Source organism: Hemitrygon akajei, chromosome 21 (genome assembly GCF_048418815.1).
Source record: "Hemitrygon akajei chromosome 21, sHemAka1.3, whole genome shotgun sequence".
In the NCBI taxonomy this organism is placed as follows: domain Eukaryota; kingdom Metazoa; phylum Chordata; class Chondrichthyes; order Myliobatiformes; family Dasyatidae; genus Hemitrygon; species Hemitrygon akajei.
The window spans coordinates 12,876,273-12,902,319 of NC_133144.1; the positions used below are offsets into that span (position 1 = coordinate 12,876,273).

Sequence of the window (26,047 nt, forward strand, 5' to 3'; positions counted from 1 at the left end):
AGGATATGTCCTGAATACTAAGGGTCCTTAATGATGGAAGTTGCCTTCTTGAGCATCATGTTTTTGAAGATGGTGGAGGAGGCTAGTGCCCATGATGGAGTTGGCTGAATTTTTAACACTGTGCAGCATTTTTTCAATTCAGTGCATTGGCTTCTCCATCCCAGACAGTGAAGTCTGATGAGTTATTCCTCTTTGACTTTTGTAGTTTTTATGACTTCCTTCCCAAGTTCTACACTTTTCTTCTGTCATTCTGTCTCCACTTTTTCTGCATTTAGTGTTGCCTTGAGTTCTTTTTCATTAGGAAACTCTACCAGCTCATGAAGGATTGATGGGGGATATTCACACTCATTGGAATAAAATCACATAGCTCCTGGAAGAGGATACTGTGTCTCTTCTGATTCATCTCCCCCCCGCCCCCCCACCAAGGCCTTGCATAATATTCTCTTCCAAGTCCTGTCCTTTTCAGTTCCAATCACCCCAACAGAAATAACAAATGATACATGCATTCTACTTAATTTTTTTCTTCATAATTCCCTTGGATATTTTCCCCAACATTTTAAATCAATCACTCCTTGTGATTGAACCAGCTATTAATGGCAACAATACTCAGTAAATTATTCTGATTAAGTCACCACAGTTTATTGCTGTCAAATGTCCACTCATCCTGTTTTGCTCCACTAACAACTCTGCAGTACATTCTGATCCACTTGTCCTCCAACTTTACTGAAACCCGTTATCCATGATGGTCACCTAGTAACCATGATGGTAACCTAGTGGTTAGCATAGTGCTTTACAGTGTGCCTGCTGTAATATCGGAGGTTGCTGCTGTTTGTAAGAAGTTTGTACATTTTCCACGTGACCGCATGGACTTCCTCTGAGTGCTCCTGGTTCCTCCCATATGCCAAAGACATACAGGACTGTTTAAAAGTCTCAGACACATGTAAAAAAATTCTGTAAAGATTCTTTCAAAAATAATGAAATGAAAAGTTTTGAAATATCAAAAAAATTACTTTAAAGAGCAGTAAACGATAAAACACTACATCAAATCTATATGTGGTGTGACCATCCTTTGCCTTTAAAACTGCATCAGTTCTCTTGGGTACACTTTATAAGAAAATCGGCTGGTAGGTTGTTCCAAGCATCTTGGAGAACTTGCCACAGCTCTACTGCAGACTTTGGTTGTCTCATTTGCTTCTGTTGCTCCAGGTAATCCCAGACAGCCTTGAAACTCCTGCCTGCTGCAAAATTTTTGCTTAGGAGAGACCTTGCTGATGCAGGATGACCACTTTGTGTCTTGTTGCTATGCTCATTGTTGCTGTGGTGTATGTTGATGATGAGTTGTCACATCTGCTACACCTTCACCTTTTAGTTTGATTGTCCTTCATCCACTTTGATTCCTTCTATACCCGTTTCTGTTTCAGTTAATCAGTTTAGTTCATTAGCTCACTATGTCAATGATCATTAGCACCTGTTGTTATTTGTTGATTCATGCATTGGACTATTTATCTACTGAGTAATCAAGTTTTTATTTGAAAAGTGGTCTGTAAAAACAAGAAATTCTGCAGATGCTGGAAATCCAAAGCAACACACAGGGAATGCTGGAGGAACTCAGTAGTTCAGGCAGCATTCGTAGAAATGAACAGTTGCCATTTCAGCCAAGAAGCTTCTTCAGGACAAGAAGGAGAACTCGATGTTTGTGCCATCAAGTTGTAGGCTACTCAGGCAGATTATACGGTGTTGCACCACTTTGAGGGTAGCCTTATCGTGGCACATAGGAGGTCATGAGCATCATGGCGGAATGGGAATTAAAATGTCCTTCTCCTTTAAAGAATGGGCTTTCCCGTCCTCCATCATTGATGTTGCCCTCACCCGTATCTCCTCCACTTCCCAGATTTCTGCACTCACTCCATCTTTCCGCCACTTAACAGTGGTAGAGATCCTCTTATCCTTAACCTACCATCCCATGAGTATCTTCATCCAGCACATCCTCCTCCGCAACTTCCGACATCTCCAAGGGGATCCTATCACCAAACATATCTTTACCACTGCCCCCCCACACTTCCCAGTTTTCATAGAGATCACCCCTTCTGTGATTCCCTTGTCAATTCGTCCCTCCCAACACTTATCCCTGCAAGGATTCAAGGTGCTACAACTGCCCATTCACTTCATCCTTCACCGCCATTTAGGGCTCCAAACAGTCCTTCAAGGTGAGATAGTCCTGCACTTGCAAATCTGCTGGGGTTGTCTATTGTATCTGGTGCTCCAGATGTAGCCTGATACCTCCTTCCGGTTTAAAAAAAAATCCCTCCCCTCTTCTATTCCCTACATCTAAAACAGAAATTATATAAAAAATCTGGGGTGCCTCAGACTTCTGCACAGTACTATATGGATAGGGTTCATGAGTTTTGAGCATGCTGTGTTGATGCTGGAAGAGTGGTGACACTTGTGGGCTGCCTGCCACAATCCTTACCAATTTGAATTGACTCAAATAATGCATTTCACTGTTTATTTCAATGTCCATATAATCATAAAGCTAACCTCTATAAAACTGCATCCTTAAATAATATCATATGTATTCCCCTCAGCAAAGGCATCAGAGATTGTGAGCAGCCAGAATCTCTTGCCCCGCTATCCAGTGTGTTGCAGTTATAGAAAATAGAGGTTACGAGGTTGGTGAGGATTTGGATGAGCTTTCATTGTTATAGGTTCATGTGTTAGCTAAAGTGCTGTATTATCCTTCCATACTATCACAATATGTGTCATTTATTAATAGGGTCATAGAGAAGTACAGCACAGAATCAGGCCCTTTGGCCCATCTAGTCAAACTGTTAATTTATTGTCAAAGTATCCATGTACAATACAACTCTGGTATTTGTCTACTCCAGATTGCCATTAAATGCAGAAACACCATGGTTATTGATGAATGACCCCCACCCCTGCCGGCAAGGAAAAGAAAAGAAACAAAACTTGTAGACCTCAAAATCCCCCCTCCCCTGCAGCAAAAAAAAAAACCAGCCACAATAACAATCTCCAACACCTTATACATAACAGTCCAACCCCCTCACTTGTAGAAAAGAACAGCAACAGTAACACCAAACCCCCTAAACCCCCACAAAACAAAAATTAGCAGATTGCTCACCCACTGTCATCCACAAGAAAGAAAACACCAAAAAACTGAAGGAAAATACAGTCTGATAATCACACAAATCTCAGAATATGGGAAACATCATTTTGTCTGCATATGAGGAGAGCAGCTCCTTCTGTAGCTTCTGTAAAGAATGATCGTAGAAAGGGTTCGAGTGCCGCCAACTTGGGGTTGAACACTGCCAATCCGGCTGTTGTCAGTCTCTGTTGGGAGCCATCCTTGACCCCCTCCACATTCACCTTGATGGTTCAATCTTCCTTGAGATGGAGTTGTTCATGACCGTGCACCTTGTCTCTGGTTTTAATCTGGTTCTTTCCACGAGTCAGCTTGTGTTCTCAGACCTTTTCGTGACCCCTTCCCCACTTGCCCCCGGGTCTGTGATCTCCACAAAGCAGCTCTCCAGACACAGCATAGCACTGGATCCTTCATTCGAGTTTCAAACTGTTTTTCACAGGCTCCAACAGTTTCTGTAACACAAACAAGTAAAAAAAACAAGGAATAGAAAAAGTGAAATAATTGGATAGATTTGCTATCTGGAAGATGTTATCAGAGGAAATGTTGTTTGCTGGCTCCATCTTGACTGGAAGTCCATGCCAAAAACCATTTAAATTGCCTACTCCCTACAACCAGCACCGGGATCACGGCCCTCCATATCCCTACTATCCACGTACCTATCCAAATTTTTCTTAAACATTGAAATCAAACTCACATGGATCACTTGTGCTGACAGCTCATTCCACACTCTCAGGACCCTGTGAATGAAGAATTTTCCCCTTATGTTCCCCTTAAACTTTTCACCTTTCACTCATAACCAATGACCTCTGATTGTAGTCCCATCCAGCCTCAGTGAAAAAAGCCTGGTTGCATTTACCCTATCTTTATGAATATCAAATCTCCTGTCAATCTTCTACATTGTAAAGAATGCAGTCCTAACTTATTCAGGGACTGCAGTGGTTCAAGAAGGCAGCTCATGAACACCTTCTCAAGGGCAACTAGGGATGGGCAATAAATGCTGGCTTAGTTGGTGACAGCCACATCCCATAAAGACCTTCCCTATGAATATGGAGCAGCATATAGTGGCCAGATGGGGGACACAGTGGAAACCAGCATCAAGGAGAACAGAAGGTGTATCTGTTTGGGTTACCTGGACAGAGCACTGCAGTCACAATTGCGGAAGGATTGGCTTTGACAGCGCAAAACTACTGTGCCGTGCCATTGGCTTTTGGGACTGCCTGATAAAGGAAGCCATTGAAATGAAACTGGAGGAAAAGAATTTTAACAAAGCCAAAGGTCTCACTCTAAGTAAGAACTGGAATTTGATTGTAAACAAGTTGGGAAAGTGGACACCTGATTAGATGAGAACTGAGAACTAACCAATCAGGAGGGACACACTATGGGGGGGTGAGGTAATACATACCTCGGGTCTAGACACACCCAGGCATTATTCCTGAAGAAGATGGCAGATGTCGATTATAATCAATACCTATACCCAGCTGGAAGCCTCAGAAGAGTTTATTTGACATATATGTTAGGAAAACACTAAATCCTTTTTCATCCCATCTTCTGTACTCAGTTCTTTGATTTATGAATGCCAATGTACCAAAAGCATTTTTACGACCCTATCTACATGTGATGCCACTTTCAGTGAATTATGTACCTGTATTCCCAGATCCCTTTGTTCTGCCACACTCTGCCGTACCCTATCATTCACTGTGTAAGATCTACCTTGTTTGGTCCTACTGAAGTGCAAAACCTCAGACTTATCTGCATTAAATTCCATCTGCCATTTAGCCCATTTTTCCAGCTGATGTAGATCCCTCTCATCCCTCTGCAAGCCATGATAGCCTTTCTCACTGTCCACTACACCCCCAAACTTGGTGTCATCCACAAATTTGCTGATTTAGTTAACCACATTTTCATCCAAATCATTGATATGGATGACAAACAACAAAGAACTCAGTACCGATCCCTGTGGCGCACCACTAGTCACAGGCCTCCAGTCAGAGAGGCAACCTTATATGACCACTCTCTTGACTTCTCCCACAAAGCCAATGTCTTTTTCTTTTCTTTCTTTTTCAATCTTTTTATTAGTATTAAAAATATTATGAACAAAATACAGTTAATATATTAATAAAGGGATTACAAGCATACAAATTCCCATTACACATGAAGGAATACATAAGCAATGAATACAGTATAAATAAGTTTTCCCAAAACATGAACCATATAGTATATATATGAACAAGGTAAATCTAGATATTTCATAATATATAATATATAAAAAAAAGAAAAAGAAAAAAAAATATATGCAAAGTTACTAACCTACTAATCTAATATCTAAGGAAAAAAAAGAAAACAAAAAAAAAGAGAAAAAACTAAAGAAAAAGAGAGAAAAAAAGGGCTGTTTATAGTATCTCACAAGAATACATAAACATCAATGTCGTCAACTCTGATCCTCTCAACATACATACAATTAAAGCTGAAAAAACCAATAAGCTTGGCACAGGGCCATATTACATCATATGAAAATATTGAATAAATGGTCTCCATATCTTTTCAAATTTAATAGAAGTATCAAATACAGCACTTCTAATTTTTTCTAAATTTAGACATAACATAGTTTGAGAAAGCCAATGAAATACCGTGGGAGGATTAATTTCCTTCCAATTCAACAAAATAGATCTTCTAGCCATCAAAGTGAGAAAAGCAATCATTCGACAGGCGGAAGGAGATAAATGGAGTGAGTCCATCATCGGTAAACCAAAAATTGCGGTAATAGGATGGGGTTGTAAATCGATGTTCAGTACCGCAGAGATAATATCAAAAATATCTTTCCAATATTTTTTCAAAAGCGGACATGACCAAAACATATGAGTTAAAGACGCGATTTCTAATTGACATCTGTCACAAATAGGGTTTATATAAGAATAAAAATGAGCTAATTTGTCCTTGGACATATGGGCCCTATGTACAACCTTAAATTGTATTAATGAATGTTTGGCACATATAGATGATGTATTATCTAATTGAGGAATTTTATCCCAATTCTCAATAGGAATAATAAGATTGAGCTCTCTTTCCCAATCATTTTTGGTCTTATCAGCCAATGTCTAATCCAATTTATTACCTCATCTTTAATGCAGCTGAACCTTGACCAGTCTCACATGCAGAACCTTGTCAAATACCCTACTAAAGTCCATGTAGACAACATCCACTGCCTTGTCTTCATCCATTTTCCTGGTAACTTCCTCGGCAAACTTTATAAGATTGGTTGGACATGACCTACCATACACAAAGCCATGCTGACTATTTTTAATCAGTCTTTGTCTTTCCAAATACTCTTATATGTGGTCCTTTAGAATACCTTCCAGTAACTTTCAACAACTGATGCCAAACTCACCAGCCTTTAATTTCCTGTTTTCCTTGTTTAGAACTTTTTTATACAGTGGATCAACATTGACTATCCTCCAGTCCTCTGGTACCTATCTTGTCGCTGAAGATGGTTTAAATCCCTGCTTTGGCCCTGGCAGTTACTGCACTTGCCTCCCATAGGGCCCAAGGGAACACCTTGTCAGGCCCTGGGGATTTATCGATCCTGATTTGCCTCAAAACAGCAAACACCTCCTCCTCTGTAATCTTTACAGGGTCCATGAAGTTGATGCTGCTTTGCCTCACTTCTATAGACTCTGTATCCGTTTCCTGAATGAATGCAATGCAAAAAATGCATTTAAGATCTCCCCCATCTGCTTTGGCTCCACGCATGGATTACCATTCTGGTCTTCCAGAGGACCTATTTTGTCCTTGGCAATCCTTTTGCTCTTGACATGTGTGTAGAATCCCTTAGGATTCTCCTTCACCTTGTCTGTGAGAGCAATTTTATGCCTTCTTTTAGCCTTCCTGATTTCTTTCTTGTGTTCACTTTCACTTCTTGTATTCCATAAGCACCTCATTTGTTCTTACTTGCCTATACCTGCTATGTACCTCCTTTTTTCTCTTAACCAAGGCCTTAATATCTCTTGAAAACCAAGTTTCCCAACACTTGTTTTTTTTAACCTTTTATTCTGACAGGCACATACGGTATAAGTTTGTACTCTCAAAATTTCATTTTTGAAGGCCTCCCACTTTCCTATTATACCTTTGCCAGAAAACAGCTGTCCCAATGCACATTTGGCAGATTATTTCCAATACCATTGAAACTGGCCTTTCTCCAATTTAGAATCTCAATTTGCAGACTAGACCTATCTCTTTGCATATTTAACACAAAGTACACTGCAGATGCTGTGGTCAAATCAACACGCACAAACAAGCTGGAGGAACTCAGCAGGTCGGGCAGCATTGGTTGAAACAAACAGTCGATGTTTCGGGCCGAGACCCTTTGTCAGGATTGAAGAAGGAGGGGGCAGGGGCCCTATAAAGATGGTGGGGGGAGGGTGGGAAAGAGAAGGCTGGTAGGTGCCAGGTGAAAAACCAATCAGAGAAAAGATCAAGGGGTGGGGGAGGGGATAGGCAGGAAAGGTGAAGAAGGAATGTAAGGGGAAAGTACTATGGGTAGTAGAAGAGGACAGAATCATGAGAGAGGTGATGGGCAGCTGGAAGAGGAGGCAGAGTGAAAGTGGAATGGGGAAGGGAGAGGGAGGGAATTACCGGAAGTTGGAGAATTCGGTGTTCATACCAAGGGGCTGGAGACTACCCAAATGGTGTATGAGGTGTTGCTCCTCCAACCTGAGTTTGGCCTCATCATGGCAGTAGAGGAGGCCATGTATGGACATATCCGAATGGGAATGTGAAGCAGAGTTGAAGTGGGTGGCAACTGGGAGATCCTGTCTGTTGTGGCGGAGGTGCTCGACGAAGCGGTCCCCCAATCTGCGTCAGTCCTTGTATTTTAATGATTGCATTGTGGTCATTGGATACAAAGTGTTTCCCTACACAAACTTCTTTCACTTGCCCTCTCTCATTCCCTAATAGCAGATCCCGTATTGCATATTTTCTCATTTGGACTTCTATGTATTGATAATGGAAACTTCCCTGAAAGCAGTTGGCAAACTGTCCATCTAGTACTTTTACAGTATGGGATTCCCAATCAAGATGTAGAAAGTTAAAATCACCTACTGTAACAACCTTATGTTTCTTGCAACAATTTGCTGGTCAAAGCTCTATTATGTTGCTGTGATCTGCTGCTCCCTTTTCTAGTTGGGCAGCGGACACAAGTGAAATCTCCTCCTCTCAACATCCAATGTCCGGTTTGGCCGCTGGTCAAAATAAATGAAATACATTTTTCTTTTCACTAACAGATTCAACTCTGCATATCTACCAGCAGCTGGTCTAATGGTTTTTCCTTAGACACTGTGGGAAGTTATGGATGTGTCAAATGTCCTGCAACAAACAAGGAATATTTGGTGAGTGATCACAGTTGTACTGCAGTGTGAATACTTTTAGCCTAAAAGTATTGAACAGGTATGCAGTTATAATTATTTTTTGTTATCAATACTATGTCATCATTATGGTTTTATAATTTTACATTTTTGGTTTGATTAATGTGTTGTAAAGAATGCTTACCCTATGTAACTGCCTTATAGAGTTATACAGCATGGAAACAGGCCCTGTGATCCAACATCCATGTTTACCAATGTGCACAGTTGCATTTGCCTGAATTTAGTCAATATCCCTCTAAACCTTTCCAAATGATGTACCTGTTTAAACACAAGAGATTTTGTAGATGCTGGAAATCCAAAGCAACGTACACAAAATGCTGGCTAAAATCAGCAGGTCAGGCAGAACCTATGAAAATGAATAAACAGTCGATGTTTTGGGCCAAGACTCTTCAGGATGTTATAACTCTTAGAATCTTCTGTTCAACAACATTCCACAGGGCCATCATTCACTATGTATGTTCTGCTCTGGTTTAACTTAAAATGCATCACTTCGCACTTGCCTGAGATAAGTTCCATCTCCTATTACTTTGGTCATTTTTTTCAGTTGATCTAGATCTTGTTATAACCTTAGACAACCTTCCTATACCACCTGTCTTCTATAACACCAATGTTTGTGTCATCTGCAAGCCTATTAACCATGCTATGTTGATTCTCATTGAGCCATACAGCATGGAAGCAGGCCATTTGTCCCATTACGACCAAGGTTTCCATTTAGGCTAGTCTCATTTGACAGTATTTAACCCCTATCCCTCTTTCCTATCCGTGACCTGTCTAGTTTTCTTTTAAAATTTAATATTGTACCTGCTTCAACCACTTCTTCTGTTAGCTCATTCCGTATACTGACCACTCTCCAGGTGAAAATATTGCCCTTCAGGCTTTATATTTTAATATAAAAATTAAATATTTTCCCTCTCACCTTAAACCTGTGCCTTCTAGTTCTTGACTTTACAGCCTTGGGAAAAAGACTGAGTGCATTTGTCTGTGCCCTTCATGTTTTTAAACACCTCTTAGTCTTGTATGCTTCAAGAAATAAAATCTCAGCCTCTTCAACCTCTCACTTGTCAGTCAGGGACTTGGGCTCTATATATGCTATAAATGCTGTTTCGTTTGGCTGTATCCATGGGTATTCATGTATGGTCGAATGACAATTAAACTTGAACTCTCCGAATAACTCAGTACCTCAAATCCTGCTAATTTACTTCCAAGTCTTTCCTGCACTCTTTCCAGTTTAATAACATTTTTCTGATAGCAGCGTGACCAAAACTGAATACAATACTCCAAGTATGGCCTCCCTAATGTCCAGTGCAATTACACCATCACATCCCAACTTTTATACTTGGGGCCCTAACTTACAGCAGCCAGCATGCCAAAGGCCTTTTTCATCACCCTGTTTACCTGTGACTCTACTTTCAGTGAGTCATGTACTTGTACCCCAAGGTCTAAGGTCCCTGCTGTCCTCTGTGAAAGTCCTACTTGCATTTAACTTCCCAAAATGCAGCTGTTTTCATTTTTCCAAATTAAACTCCCATTTGTCATTCCTCAGCCCACATTCTCAGCTAATCAAGATCCCCCTTGTAATTTTTGCTAACTTTCTTCATTGTCTACTATACGACCTACTTTAATATCATCTGCGTGCCTTGTACCCTTATACTTTCTTGTCCAAACCATTGATATGGTTGACAAATAAGAATGGGTCATCTCCGCTCCCTGAGGCTCACAATTAGCCACAGGCTTCCAGCTCAAGAAACGACCTTCTACCATCACCCTTTGCTTTCTCGCATCAAACTAATAGTGTACTAAATTAGCTAGTTTTCTGTGGATTCCATGTGATCTATTCTTCCAGGACGGCATACTATATGGAACCTTATCAAAGGCCAAATAAACCATCTGTCCTGTTTTGCCCTGCCCTCATCAACCTTTTGGGTCACATCATCAAAAATTTCAGTTAAATTTCTAAGATATGATTCTCCCATACACAAAACCATGCGACTACTCCTAAGCAACCTTAGGAGTGTTGTGTTTGATATTGAGGGAGAGTGCAGAGGGCACACCAGCACAGCAGCAGGTAGGTTATTTAACTGCATTTTATTGACAATACTGCATGTACAATACATGAACTCTTCCCATGTGAGAGTGGCTAACTGAGTGACATAGGATTAATCCATTAACTACACAACTTGGGGAAAAAAGAAAATGAAACAGATATGTACTTCTCTAAAGAACGTCACTGAAGTTATAGTCACTGCAATTGAGCGATTCAGTTCATTTTGCCCAGAGCACGGAACTTCTGTTCCTTACATAAACGTAAAAAAGAATTGCCAATATTATAACAGTCTTTCTCTTTGTTTTTGATGTTCTTTCTCTTTCTCTCTCTCTCTGTTATCCTTTTTTACCAATTCATTTTTTTAAGAACAGTCTCATTTCGTGAAATGTTTTCAACATTAGAACTTTTTTTAAAAAAAAGAAGCAGCAAAATCTAATGCAGGTTAGACTACCTGAAAACTCTGGAAAAAGTGAGAGGATTATTTTGCCTCTTTAGTCAATTGCCCTAAGCTATTAGACTATGGAGTATATCTCTGTGGTGGAAAGAATAAATGACCATATCTAGTTTAGGTTTCTGGAAGTGTTGGAGTGGGTGGAGATCCTTGAACAGGTGCATCCACCTCAGGTATGTGGTGCTTGTCATAAGGATCAGGCCACTCTAGTTTCTTCCTTTACCTTTTGTGGACTTTGAAGGCATACTAGCGCACGTGTGTTCTACTTGATTTCACCTTGTGATGTTGTGATCACAAACAATTGTGTTGCATGCTGTTGGACTTTTGTTCCTTTGATGGATTGGTCTGAAACCCAAACAGCTTCACCACTCCTGAGCAGTGACAAAGATTTTGCTCTGCGTCTGAGATCATGCACGCTTTTCATTTTCTCATGCTATGTTGTTTCAAAATTTCTCGCTTTGTCTAAATTCAGTAAACGAGGTTGGAGAAGGGAACGAAGAACAGGCAGGCTCAGTCTCTAGTCCACCATCTGAAAGAGTTCAAGGGTTGATGAAATGCAAAAAGGGAGTCTTTTGAAGGCATAGCATCCATATGGTGTAATAAAGGTTGTGAACTTCTGTGATTCAGGAGCTAAACAGATCTGCTAGCCCCTGAGTTTGCATCTAGTTTGGAGAAGAACTTTGCTTCACCCAGCATACCCAGTGTGTGCTCAACAGAGGGCAGAATAAACTTCCATCTCACTGCTTTATTCAGGTTTGTTAGATCAACATGGATCCTCACTGTGTCATCTGACTTTGGAACAGAAACAATGCCCAGACATCAGTCAATAGATCCATTCACTCTAGTTATAATGTCAAAGCACCTCCATTCTCTCAAGTTCAACTTTGTCTTTATCATCAATGGGAATGGTAAATGCCTCGCTGTGGTCAGAGAGTAGGAAGTCAATCCTGGCCTCAGTTGGATAAGGTAATTTCCTTTCAGTACCCCCAGGCCTGTGAGCAACTCCGGGTACTCCTCCTGCCTCTGAACATTATTTAGTGAATCTAACCTTACAATGAGGTTCAGCTTCTCAATGGCATGTCAACACAGTAGTGATGAAAAGAGATTTGGAACAGCATGGACATCATCTTTGACTGTTTCTCATTTTTACAGATGGAAGTAGTAAACATTCCTTTCACACTCAGCTTGTGTTTCCCTAGGCTTATGAGCATATTCTTTGTAGGGTTCAGACTGTTTTCTTTGCCAATTTTGTGAACAGACATTTGGGAATGGCTGTGACATCTGCCCCAGTGTCCATTTTGAACATTACTGCCTCATTTTGCAACTGAACCATAGTACATTAGCCTTGTCTATTTGAATCTAGAATCTAGACACACGCTGTTCTGTATCATGGATGTCTTTGACCTGAAGTACTGTTCTTGCCTCTATTGCAATTCTGGTGCTTTGGAGGCATTGCACTTCTTTTACTGGACAGAGCTCTTCAATGTGGAATGGAGACTTGCTGAATCTACTGCAGATGGACATTTTACTTGCTCTTTGTTTTGCTTGTCTGTTTGTTTGAGCTGAGTTCCATTGGCATCTTTCTGTAGTATTTTAGAGTACACCTTGTTTGTAGCTTTCTTTTTGTAGTAACCCAACACCAGTCCTGTCTCTAATGAGTTCATCTCTCATATTTCCGTATGTACAGTTTTCTGACAGGATGTACGATGCTGAGATGAACTCACTTATTCTTTTATCTGGCTCCTGTTTTCTGGAGTGGAACTTTGCCCTCTTGAATGTCACATTTCACTTTCCTGTGAAATAGTCTTTGAATTTGTCTTGTACTGTTTTGTACTCCATTTTATGAGGATCTGTCAGTCCTAATCCACCCTTGATGTCATCTGCTTTGTCACCTATGCAATATATCAGTGTACTTACTTGATGTTCTTCTGAAGCCTGAGTGAGATTGCTTGCAATGTTAAATCTCTCAAAGTGTCTGAGCCATATCTCGCAGTCCCCTGGTTTAGTGAAATCAAATATCTCGGGGTAGAGAGCTTTATTAGGTAAGTAGATGTAGGTACTGCAGATATTTGCATACTTTTCCTTTTTCTTTGTTTAGTATTTTATTGTACTACAAAAATCTTTTTTACTCTCCCTGAGAGTTTGACTGACTTCTCTGCTGTGTCTGTGCACTTACCCAGGCCAGTGGCCCACAGATTATTATAGCCTGCAAGTTTGACTTCTCTGCTGTGTCTGTACACTTCCCAGTCCAGTGGCCCATGGATTATCATAATCTGCGAGTTTGACTGACTTCTCTGCTGTGTCCGTGCACTTCCCCAGGCCAGTGGCCCACAGATTATTACAACAAATCCACTTTTGGGGGTAGCTCAAAGGTGTTGCCTAGCAACTCTGGCCAGGTCTCAGCTCAACCTCGGTGTGTACAGTTTGCAACTAGCATAGACAGTCCAGGCCGACAAGTCCCTGGACACCTCCCACAGATATATGTGAACAAGAACAGACGCTGCAAATTCAGTCTGGTTGAGAGTCTCCTTCAGTCTGTAGCACCGATTCATCAACAATCAACCACTTCTGACACCATGTTGTGTTTGATATTGAAGGAGAGTGCAGAGGACACACCAGCACATCAGCAGGCAGGCTAATCAGCTGCACTTTATTGACAACACTGCATGTACGATATGTGAACTTCTCCCATATGGGCATGACTGACAGAGTGACGTAGAAATAACCTATTTACAACCACAACAAGGAGTAGATAAATAATAAATAAGATATAAATCAATCTACATTTGTCTTTCCAGATGTATGTACATCTTATCCCTCAGAATTCTCTTCAGTAACTTAACCTACCATAGAGTTACTATTCCTAGGTTTTCCTTTGCCACCCTTCTAAAATAAAAGTACCAAATTACTTTATACCTGTACCTTGTGTTTTGGGTACAACCATGTTGCTAAAGCTCCTATCTATGATACTTTCAGCATCTCAGATGACCCCAAATGTGTTGAGCTCCACCTCCAGTGCCCATATTTCTCATCCAAGTCACTGATATATCTGACGAATAATATGGGACCTAGCATCAATCCTAATGGCACAGCATTGGCCATGGCCTCTGATTTGGGGGAAAAAAAACAACCCTTCACTCCCCTCTAATTCCTTCCACCAAGCCACCTTTATATCCATTTAGCTAGCTGATGTGGCGTAGCCTTTCTTGTGAGGGCTTGTTAAGGGATTTGGTAGACAGAAATAAAGTTTTCATCTTCCCTTGTTAAGAAGTATAATGTTGATTTTTCTTTATTTTCAAGCTCAGTATATTGCTAGTCCTTGGTTGGAAACAATTTAAAAAAAATATTTATATGGCATTTTGTGCGTTAAGGTGTGTAAACTTGACAGCTAATATCAACTTTTTTTTCTGAACTACAGATTGGAGTAGCCATTAAAATGAGCAGTTTCAACATGACGAAGGTTGTCACCTTAACTCCATTCTACACATTGGTCAATAAGTCTTCGTATGAGCTGGAGGTTGGAGAAGAGCAGTTTTGTTCCTTGTCAAATGGTGGTAAATGGATTTACATTTCAGCAACAGAGGTAGAGTGTGGGATTTCAGTTTTTCAATTTGCTTGTGCCACCCATTTGAAAAATAAAATCTATTGTAACAGCATAAAATTCCAAACATTTTGCATGGCTAGTGATTTTCAGGATACCGTGGTGGTAGAGCATATTTAAGTCAAATTTTCTTCCCTTCTAGTCCATCAACATCTGCCCATTACCATCTCTGTTCAGAACCCTCATTATTTTATGGTTGCCAGATCTTCATTCAGTCTTCTTTAGCAAATACAGTCCCAGCCTCTCTTTGTAGTTCCTCCATTATAGAGACCATCCAGCCTACTTTCAGTTCTGATGAAGAATCTTTGCCCTGCAATGTTTACTGAGTCCTCTTCCACACATGCTGCTTTACTATTCTATCAGCATTACTGATTTTGTTTCACGTTTTAATATCTGCAATGTTAATTGTTTTCCATTGGTGAGGTTCAAGAGATTGGTCTGTTCCTGCAATACTTCTATTTATTAATCTTGGGAGTAACATCTTCCAGTGCTTCCTTTAACTAAACTGTCATGCGCTTTGACAGTCTAGTTTCTGTATCATCGGAAACTCAAATGTGGCATTTTCCAGATGACTGCATGTGAAATAATAATTCTTTGTTATTATTTTAGCTGTTTATGATGGAGAAGGTTGTTTTGGGTTATGTTTGACACAAATAACTTGCGTTACATGTGGCTCCTGTTTCACGTTGATATTTAAAAACCACAGATATGTTATTATATAGTTCCTTATGCTTAGTGGCGATGAACATTTCTGTAATTTTATTGCAGTGTCTTCCTTTCTGGCCTGAAACCTCATCAAACAAGCTTTGTGTCAGAGTAGTTGGGTCTGAACTGACATCAAAATCAATCTTCTATAACAAGCAAGACAATGGCACATTGCTGAAGCTTGGCTATGAGGTAGGTCTGTATATTCTCTGTTGTTTATATTCTCATTGATGACAGCAGTTGGATCTTGGTAATAATAGAATCAGGTGTGAAAAAAACCCAGGTATGGTGCTGGTTGATTGGTTGAAGTTACTGGACTGGTAATTGTCCAGAGGCTGTGGTCTCAGTTAATAATCTGGAATTAAAAATAAAATATATATACATTGATGCTGAATTGTTGCATGAAGTTATCCGGCACTGGTTTTCTTCAGAGGAGGAGATTTGCCATCTTTAACAGTCTAGATTATAAGAAGCTACTGGCTCAAAGTGAAAGGACTTGCAGTCCACTCAGGTGTACCGTGACTGCTACGTTAAAGCACAATAGAAACAAAACCTGACCAATCATCTGGCAGTAGCAAGGCATGGTCACTCTGCTTTGGAAAAAACATTTGAAAAGTGCAACAACTTTTAAAGGGCAGGGGTTCAGTAGCCAGCACTGAGTCCATCTCTGAGGCCACACCTCTGACTGAGTTAGGTAAACTGTGAAGGACAGAGTTGCTTATTGTAGTTAGTGAGTGAGGCAACACATGATAGATACATACAAACTTCATCCCTACCAATCTGCACTGCATCTGGCAGTGACATTTGTAGAAGAGACTATCATGCTGTCCTTGTGGAGACAAAGGCCTCTTCTTGTCCCATTTCTGAGGTTCTTGCTTATAACCCCTGAAAACCTCAAAGATTCAATTTCCCATACCTGATAACTGCTTTCTTGATTCATCCAATCAAATCTTTCATATCCTTTGTTAACTAGGGTTAGTTCAATTTACCTTCTTTGCACTTGATGATTGTCAGCTCTGAGCATTTTGCTTTTAAGTACCTCCTATTTATCAGATGTTATTTTCCCTGTTAGCAGCTGTCCCAGTCTACTAGTTGTTGAAATACACCTGCACCAGATTAGTGCTCTATCATGAAGGCCAACCTAATCTTTTTCCATGAGTGTCTTGTAGCCTACTGAGCAATGATTGCTGTTTCCAAAGAGTCCCTGCACAGATATCTCAATTCTTTATCCATTCTCATTCCATAAGATAAAGTCTTGTGCAACCCCTCGCTATAGAACTCTCTACCTACTGCTTCAATAAACCCTCTTGGGCAATCTTAAATAATTCCTATCAATAGTAGAGAATTAAAAGAGGGCATAGGTAATACATAGGACATAGGTAATACATAAGCATAGCTTAGATTGAAAGGTAATACATTTAGAGAAAACCTGAGAATAAATTTCTTTCATCCAGAGGGTAAATTTGGAGAATGCTGCCTGAAGGTGTGATAGCAGTATTACATTTAATCAGTAATCAGATAAGCACGAGAGAGTAGATTAAAAGCTTGGCACAACATCGTGGGTAAAGAGTTGTAATGTTTTATGTTGAATTGCCAAGTCCTAGTAAATGGGATTAGTATAGATGGGCAGGCAAAGAGACCTGTTTCTGTACATAGTCGCTGACCCTGTGGGAAGGGAATGACAGACTAGTCAGAAGGTTAGCAGTTGGCAACTATCACAGGAGGTTGTAGAAGGGAGAGAGGGAGAGAGAGATAATAACTTTTTGTCATCTCGCAGGATGATGAGAAAAAAACATGAGTTTGATAGCAACTGTAACACATAGTCATATAACACAGAAAAGGTCTCATCCATTTACACTGGCCCACTGTTATTGTCCCCTCATTCCCAGATTTTACATAAAAACAAAATGCTGCAAATACTCACAGGTCAGGTTGTAGTGAGATGCCACGTACTGCTGAGTATTTCAGGGTTTACTATTTTTTATTTCAGGTATCCAGCATCTGCAGTTTTTATGATTACCCGTTTCTACCACTCAATCTAAACATCAGGAGCAAGTTCTGGTAGCCAGTAGACCAACAAACCTCATATGTTCTGTGGGATGTAGGAGGACTATGGTGCACCCAGTGGTGCATAATCACAGGTAGAAGGTGCAAAGTCCATGCATCCAGCACCAGAGATCAGGATTGAACTTGAGTTACAAGAGCTGTTAGACAGCAGTTGTACTGGTTGTGCCACCTTGCTGCCCTGAGGTTGTAGTAAGAGCAAGAACAAAACGAAAAAATGAATGGAATAAAAGCAGCAAGATTTTAGAGGCACTTCTTGACACTTTATGCCTACTTGCAGCTATATGCATTGTGTTCTTTATACACTGATGTCATGATTGATGTTATTCATTATGTCCATCATATAATCCAAGAGTAACCATATTCTCTAAATATTTTTATAGTTTTCATAGATTGGTCAACATTTACAGACATGAACCTGCATTGTCAATTAATGTGTAATGTAATTGCACAGAAATGAGAACACAATTTCTGACCTTCTAAATAGCAGGATTAATTGACCAATTAAACTGAATAAGAATTGTGATTTTAATTGGCAAGTGAAAAGAGTAAAAATTGCAAAAACCATTAGTTGCAGGACAAAATTCTCTCTCTCTCTCTCTCTCTCCCCAGTGTATGATGCATCTTTCATCCTGTTAAATATTACCAAGTTTCTTGAAGTTTTTTTTCTATACAACTCATTTTGGATACAAAATATGTACAAATTTTGCAGTTATTTTAGAATGAAATAATCTGACACAGTTTTTGCTTTGGCAGTATGGTGGAGTTATAGTGGATGTGAATGTTGCAGAGCATGCCACAGTGATCACTTTCACAGACTACTATGAAGGCGCTGCACCTGCTCTCGTCATTAATCACACTGTAGCCCTGAAGTTCCGCTTCAAGCAAAGGTCTGTAAAATCTGCCCAGTGTCTCTTCAAAACTACAGTAAATATATGCAATTGACAATATGGTACATAATCAGTTATAGCCATTACTGTACTCAATTTACAGAATCAGAATCAGGTTTATTGGCTCTGATGTATGACATTTAATTCATTGTTTTCTGGCAACAGGGCAGTGCAAGGAATATAAAGATTACTGTAAGTTACAATAAATAAATAATAGCGCATAAGAGGAGTAGGAGGTTGTATTCAGAAATCTGATAGCAGAGGGGAAGAAGCTGTTCCTAAAGCAACTTCTTCCATTGAGAAAAACACACAAAGTGCTGGCGGAATGCAGCAAGTCAGGCAGAATCCATGAAAAGGAATAAACAGTCGATGTTTTGGGCTGAGATCTTTCATCAGGACTTTTTATTACCTTTCTTCCATTGAGTCTTGGTCTTCTGAATGTGTAACCCAGAAAACATGTGAAACTAAATTTGTAATTGAAAAGACTGAGTGAAATTATTGGAAAACTTAGTACAATGTTTCTGTCCGTGCCTAGTATTGAATGCCCTGATTGTTACAGTGGAAAAATAACTTCTGTAAGTAATGGAGTCACAGTTACGTGGCAAGAAATAGACTCTTTGGAGCATGACATCCATGCTGACCTTTTTGACCATCTGTATACTAATTCTATTTGCCTGCATTAGGATCACATCCTTCTATGCATGTGCCTGTTTAAGTGTAATTGTATCTGATTCCACCACCACCTCTGGCAGTGAGTTCCAGAAAATAACCAGTTAAAGAAAAGCTCCCCTCTAAGGTTTTTTTTTAAAACCCCCTACCTCTTATCTTAAAATTAAGCCCTCTTATTTTGATACCTCTACCAAGGGACAAGATATTGACTGTCTATCCATATCTATGCCTTGTAACTTTATATATTTCACTCTAGGGAATACAATGCTGACCTATCCAATCTCTCCGATCCAAGAAACATCTCTTCTGCACTCTCCAGTACAATCATATCCTTCAGTGGTGACCAGGTCAGCACTCAGTACTCCCAATTGCAACAAATCAATTGTAAAATTGCAACATAACATCTCAATTCTTAATTCTGCGCCCACTCTATTAACCTGTACTTCCACTTCAAGGACTGTGGCCTTGACACTTCCAAGTCCCTGTCCTCCTTTATTCTGGTAGATGTACAGTCACTTGACATTAGACTTTGGAATGTGTTGTTTGTAGTTTCTGGGTCTCGATATTAGCAGTTTACAGTTTGTTCCTTGGCCAGCACACTATTGTAGCTGGGTATCTGATGACTGGTAGGGTGAATGTGTTGATGGCTCTGATCTTGTTCTTCCTATCCAGCTGTTTTTTAGGACCTGTCTCACTCTTTGGAGGTACTGGGTGTTGCAGTCTTCCTTTTGTCCTCATTGTTGCTTCCATGCCTATTTGTAGCTGTCTTGTACATCTGGCATGTGGTCTTTAGGTAATTTGACTCCCTCAATCTTGATGAGCTTGCCTCTTTTCACTACCATCTGGCTGTACTTTTCCAGTGCAAATCATGTTCCGATGTCTCTGTTGTACACCCTTGTAAGGTGGATTAGTGAATCAATGTCTCTTTCATTTCTGGCGTACAGTTTGATATCATCCAAATACAGCAGGTCACTCCAATGTTGAACCTGTAACCATATCCACTATTTGAGATGATCTGGCTGAGGGGATTCAAGTTTAAGCAGAACAGCAGTGGGGAAAGTGCATCACCCTGGTATATTCCCCATCTGGTAGTCACTTGTACTATTGGCTTTCAGTTAACTTCCAACATTGTCCTGCAATGGACAATTGTTCTTGATGAAGGTCTTTATTGCCTTGTTGATCTTGTACAGAGACGGGCATTCCAGTATCCATGTGTAGGTCATTGAGTCATATGCTTTCTGGTAGTTGATTCAGGGTGTGCTTAGGTTGGTTTGCCTGGTTTTGGAGACTTGCATGACTCCTTTGTCTACCAATAGTTGGTGCTTAACAACCTCTGGTTCTTTTACCAATCCAGCTCTGAGCAGGGCCCAGGAATTTGCACACATGTTCATTCAGCTTGGTGGCTATGATGCCTGATAGGACCTTCCACGTTGTTGACAGGCAAGTTATAGGCCAGTAGTTTGATGTTGTTGCTCCCTTGTGAGGATCCTTCATTATGGATACTGTCCTTCCTTGAGTTAGCCAGTCAGGGTGGGAGCCTGTTTCAAGCAGCTGGTTCATTTGAGCTGCCAGCCGTGTATGTAATGCTGTTAGTTTCTTCAGCCAATAGGCATGGATCAATTCAGGCCCTGGTGATGTCCAGTTCTTCATACTTGCTGCCTGTTGTTGGACATCTACTGCTGTGATGGTGATCGGTTTTTCCTCTGGGAACTTTTCCAGTAAATGGATGAGAAGATATAACGTGATAGAAGGTGATCTCATTGAAACATAGTTTAAAATTCTTGTGGCCTTATCAGGGTACATACAGATTTAATGAACTGAATTGAATTGAATTTATTTCTTATATCCTTCACATACATGAGGAGTAAAAATCTTTCCGTTATGTCTGATGGCCTTGTGGAAGAAGCTGTCCCGGAGCCTGTTGGTCCTGGCTTTAATGCTGCGGTACAGTTTCTCAGATGATAGCAGACAAAGTAGCTGGAACAGTTTGTAGTTGGGGTGACTCGGGTCCCCAATGATCCTTCAGGCCCTTTTTAAGCACCTATCTCTGTAAATGTCCTGAATGGCAGGAAGTTCACATCTACAGATGTGCTGGGCTGTCTGCACCACTCTTTGCAGAGTCCTGTGATTAAGGGAGGTACAGTTCCCATACCAGTCAGTAATGCAGCTTGTCAGGGTGCTCTCAATTGTGCCACTGTAGAAACTCCTCAGCATTTGGGGACTCATGCCAAACTTCTTCAACCGTCTGAGGTGAAAGAGGCACTGTTGTGTTTTTTTTCACCACATAGCCAGTAGGTACAGACCACACGAGATCCTTGGTGATGTGTATGCCGAGGAACTTAAAGCTGTTCACCCTCTGAACCCCAGATCCATTGATGTCAATAGGGGTTAGCCCGTCTCCATTCCTCCTGTAGTCCATAACCAACTCCTTTGTTTTTGTGACATTGAGGGAGAGGTTGTTCTCTTGACGCCACTGTATCAGGGTGATGACTTCCTCTCTGTAGGCTACCTCATTATTTTTTGAGATTAGGCCAATCAATGTAGTATTGCCAGCAAATCTTATTAGCAGATTGGAGCTGTGGGTGGTGACACAGTCATGGGTATACAGAGAGTAAAAGAAGGGCTTAGGACACAGCCCTGAGGGGCTCCTGTAATGAGGTGCAGAGGTGAGGGAGCCCACTCTTACCACCTGCTGGCGATCTGACAGGAAGTCCAGGATCCAGCTGCACAAGGCAGGGTGAAGGCCGAGGTCACTGAGCTTCTTGTCTGGCCTAGAGGGAATTATGGTGTTGAATGCTGATCTATAGTCCAAGAACAGCATTCTCACATAAGCATCCTTCTTCTCCAGATATGTAAGGATGGTGTGTAGAGCTGTGGCTATTGCATCATCTGTCGATTGGTTGTGTCAGTAGGCAAATCGTAGGGGGTCCAGTGTGGTGGTAGCAAGCTGCAGATGAAGTCCAAGACCAGCCTCTCAAAGCATTTGCTTATTATTGAGGTGAGTGCAATAGGACACCAGTTGTTCAGACATGTTACCTTGGTCTTTTTAGGTACAGGAACAATGGTGGATGTTTTGAAGCAGGAGAGGGAGAGATTAAAAATGTCTGTAAACACACCTGTCAGTTGTGCTGCGCATATCCTGAGTACCTGCCTTGGGATGCTATCCGGTCCTGCAGCCTTGCGACTGTCGATTCATTGGAAATGCCTGTGTACTTCAGCCTCAGAGATGACCAAGGTTCAGGTCACTTCAGCAGCTCTCCTCGGGGGCTCAGTGTTGGTGACATTGAACCAAGCGTAAAAGAAGATTTAGCTCATCTGGGAGAGAGGCAGCGATGTTGGCAGTACCACTGTGTTTAGCTTTAAAGTTTGTGATGATGTGCAGACCTTGCCATAAGTTGCGTGTGTTGGTGGGAGAGAGTTGTGTCTGGATCTTCTCCCTGTATTGTCGTTTCCCTGCCTTGATGACTTTGCCTAGATCGTAGCTGCATTTCTTGAGTTCCAAACGTAAGCTCTGTCTGGTGCAGTTAGTGCAGTGCACATGGAACTGTTGATCCAGGGTTTCTGGTTTGGATAGACCCTGACCAATTTTCGTGGGACAACATCCTGTGCACTTCCAAATGAAGCTTGCGACCCCATCCATGAACTCGGAGACATCCTCATCACGAAAGACATTCCAGTTGATGTCGTCATTAAAGCAGTCTTGTAGCATGAAGACTGATCGGTTGGACCAACAGTGGACGGTTTTAACTATGGCCGCCTCTTGTTTCAGCTTCTGCCTGTACATCGACAGAACCAAGATGGAGAAATGATCCAACTTCCCAAATGCTGGATGGAGGAGCGGTTTGTAAGCATTGCGGAACAGAGAGGAGCAGTGGTTGATTATGCTATCTTCCCATGTGCCCATCCGGATGTGTTGACAAAACTTCAGAGAGACTTTAGGCAGCGATGCTTTATTAAAGTCTCCGGTGACGATAACAGCCACCAGTGGGTGTATAGTCTCCAGGATGCTGGAGGTCTCATACAGTTCCTTAAGAGCCATGTCAGTGTCAGTCTGTGGCAGAATATATACAGCTATGAACTCCCTAGGCAGCCAGAAAGTTCTACACAGCACCATAAGGTACCCTAGATCTGGGGAACAAAAGGATTTGAGAGAATGCACATTCTGGGGGTCACACCAAGTATTATTGACCATGAGGCACATCCCACCTCCTTTATTCTTCCCAGAGTGGTTTTTAGACCTGTCTGCGTGGTACAGGGAAAACACAGAGGGCTCGATGGCGTGATCTGGTATCTCTCCTGTCAGCCAGATCTCCACAAAGCACAAAACGTTACATTCCTTTCTTTCCTGTTGATAGGAGATCTGGCTCTCAGTTCGCACAGTTTGTTGTCCAGGTACTGATAGTTAGCCAATAGTGCGCTAGGGTGCGGCGGCCAGTTAGCACACCGTCTCAACCTCACCAAGACACAGGCCCTTCTTCTTCACCTCCGGCACTGCTTCTGAGGTAGTGATGGTGTAATAAATGAGCCTGCCATGGATTGTGTAAGCAGGGGTTCTCAGTGTAGAAAAGCCAGCACGTTATGGGTAAATGCCATCTTCCTGATGTTCAGAAGAGTCAGTTGATCATATCTGATGTGATTTTCAGCTTCTTGAACAGGAAATGCCAAGGAAATTGCAGAAATTAGCAGTACACTGTAAAGTTGGTACGAAGCTCACAACACGGCACCATCTTAGAGTGGAGTTTCCCTTGGGTGGGATGTTTAGATCTAAGGATTAGTCTTTAAATAAAAGGTTGGTCTTTCAGGACAGGGAAGAGAAGAAATTTCTCCTCCAAAAGTATGGAATTCTACCCAAAAGTGCTATGAAGGTTCAAGATATTCAAAAGAGGTTGATTTAGATATAAATGGAATAGAAGATGTGGGTTTGTTAATTGGTTATGACCAAAGGAGAAATGGCTGGAGTTGCTTAGCACTTCAGTATAAGGGTGTTTATTAGGTGCATCAAAAATCAAACTTTCAAGAATTAGTGAAAAGAAAATTGCTAATATTTGCAAAATGATACCTACCATACCAGAAAACACTGGAACAGCTCCGTACTTTGTCTAGTGTGAACTCCTGGCAGTCCCGATCTCTTTCCCCTACTGAGGCATAGGACATGCCACCTTTAATTACCCACAAAGGTAATTTAAGACTACGCATAAGAACATAAGAAATAGAAGTAGGAGTAGGCCATCTGGCCCTTCGAGCCTGTTCCACCATTCAATAAGATCGTGGCTGATCTGGCCGTGGACTCATCTCCACCTACTTACTTTTTCCACATAACACTTAATTCCCTTACTATGCAAAAATCTATCCACCTTTGTCTTAAATATATTTACTGAGGTAGCCTCCACTGTTTCATTGGGCAGAAATTCCATAGATTCACCACCCTCTGGGAAAAGCAGTTCCTCCTCATCTCTGTCCTAAATCTACTCCCCTCAATCTTGAATTAGTATATGATGCATCCCAGAATATAATTATAATCATGTTACAAAATAAACAGAAGTATCTCCCCTTAAATACAGTATACAAACAACATCTAGACATCCCCATTACTGAAGAAATGGAATATTCCACCAGGTGTGGCGGGAAAATCACCATAAAGCCAACCCAAGCATATCAGCTCGGTTTAGGACCCATTATCACAATACACGGGGGAGACATTTAGCACAGCGACAGCAGAATGGCAAGGCAATGTTTACCTGTGCAAATGCGCATGTTTAAGGAGTGCGTATTCTGAGTGCCCTCCATCACAGGGTTAATGTAGGGATTGGGATAAAAGATCAGAAATTATGGATATGAATAATGGAGGAAATGTGTAGGGCTGGATGGCCTACACATGCTCTGGTTTCTTAGTTTCTTCTGTTTATTCTGATACAAGAATTAAACTATCCTGCTGTACTAGCCCATATCACTCTTCATTCAAGTTCATCAAAGTACATTTGTGGTGCTTTGTCTGAGACACTTTGCACAGCTTTGTGCCAGTAAACAATTCATGAGCTACAAAGTGCTTTGGAACAGTGATAAAAACATTGAGAGATCCATATTTTTAATTCATAGAATTTGGAGAAACTTTACAGAGAATAATTTAGTATTACAAAAAAATCACTGGGCATTCTTCCCGTAGTACTTTCCCTTCAACATCCCTTCTCATGCACATCAGTCACTTACTTCCATAACCATGAATTTACTTTACGTAGCATTTTACAGTGATGCAGAATTGCCCTGCTGAAAGAAATAATCCACATTACTAAAGCTATATATTAACAAGTTGTAAAACCATAATAATTGACTGTTTATGTAAAGCTTTATATTGTCTTGGTATATAGAAACATAGAAAACCTACAGCACAATACAGGCCCTTTGGCCCACAAAGTTATGCCGAACATGTCCCTATCTTAGAAATTACTAGGCTTACCTATAGCCCTCTATTTTTCTAAGCTCTATATACCTATCCAAAAGTCTCTTAAAAGACCTTATTGTATCTGCCTCTACCACGGTTGCTGGCAGCCCATTCCACGCACTCACCACTCTCTGAGTAAAATTTTTTACCCCTAACATCTCCTCTGTACCTACTCCCCAGCACCTTAAACCTGTGTCCTCTTGTGGCAACCATTTCAGCCCTGGGAAAAAGCCTCTGAATATCCACATGATCAGTGCCTCTCATCATCTTACACTCCTCTATCAGGTCACCTCTCATCCTTCGTCGCTCCAAGGAGAAAAGGCCAAGTTCACTCAACCCATTCTCATAAGGCATGCTCCCCAATCCAGGCAACATCCTTGTAAGTCTCCTCTGCACCCTTTCTATGGCTTCCACATCCTTCCTTTAGTGAGGCGACCAGCACTGAGCACAGTACTCCAAGTGGGGTCTGACCAGGATTCTATATAGCTGCAACATTACCTCTCAGCTCCTAAATTCAGTTCCATGATTGATGAAGGCCAATACACCATATGCCTTCTTAATCACAGAGTCAACCTATAGACTCGAACCCCAAGATCCCGCTGATCCT

The 26,047-nt window shown here is 41.1% G+C and overlaps 1 protein-coding gene across 1 annotated transcript in view; it reads left to right on the top strand.

Annotated features, from left to right (window-relative positions):
- vps13c (vacuolar protein sorting 13 homolog C) overlaps nt 1-26,047 on the top strand; it is a 389,552-nt gene that overhangs the window by 255,854 nt on the left and 107,651 nt on the right. The window contains 4 exon segments of the mRNA XM_073024838.1: nt 8,437-8,541; nt 14,491-14,655; nt 15,442-15,570; nt 18,199-18,332. Of these exon segments, the coding sequence (XP_072880939.1) occupies nt 8,437-8,541; nt 14,491-14,655; nt 15,442-15,570; nt 18,199-18,332 (533 nt within the window).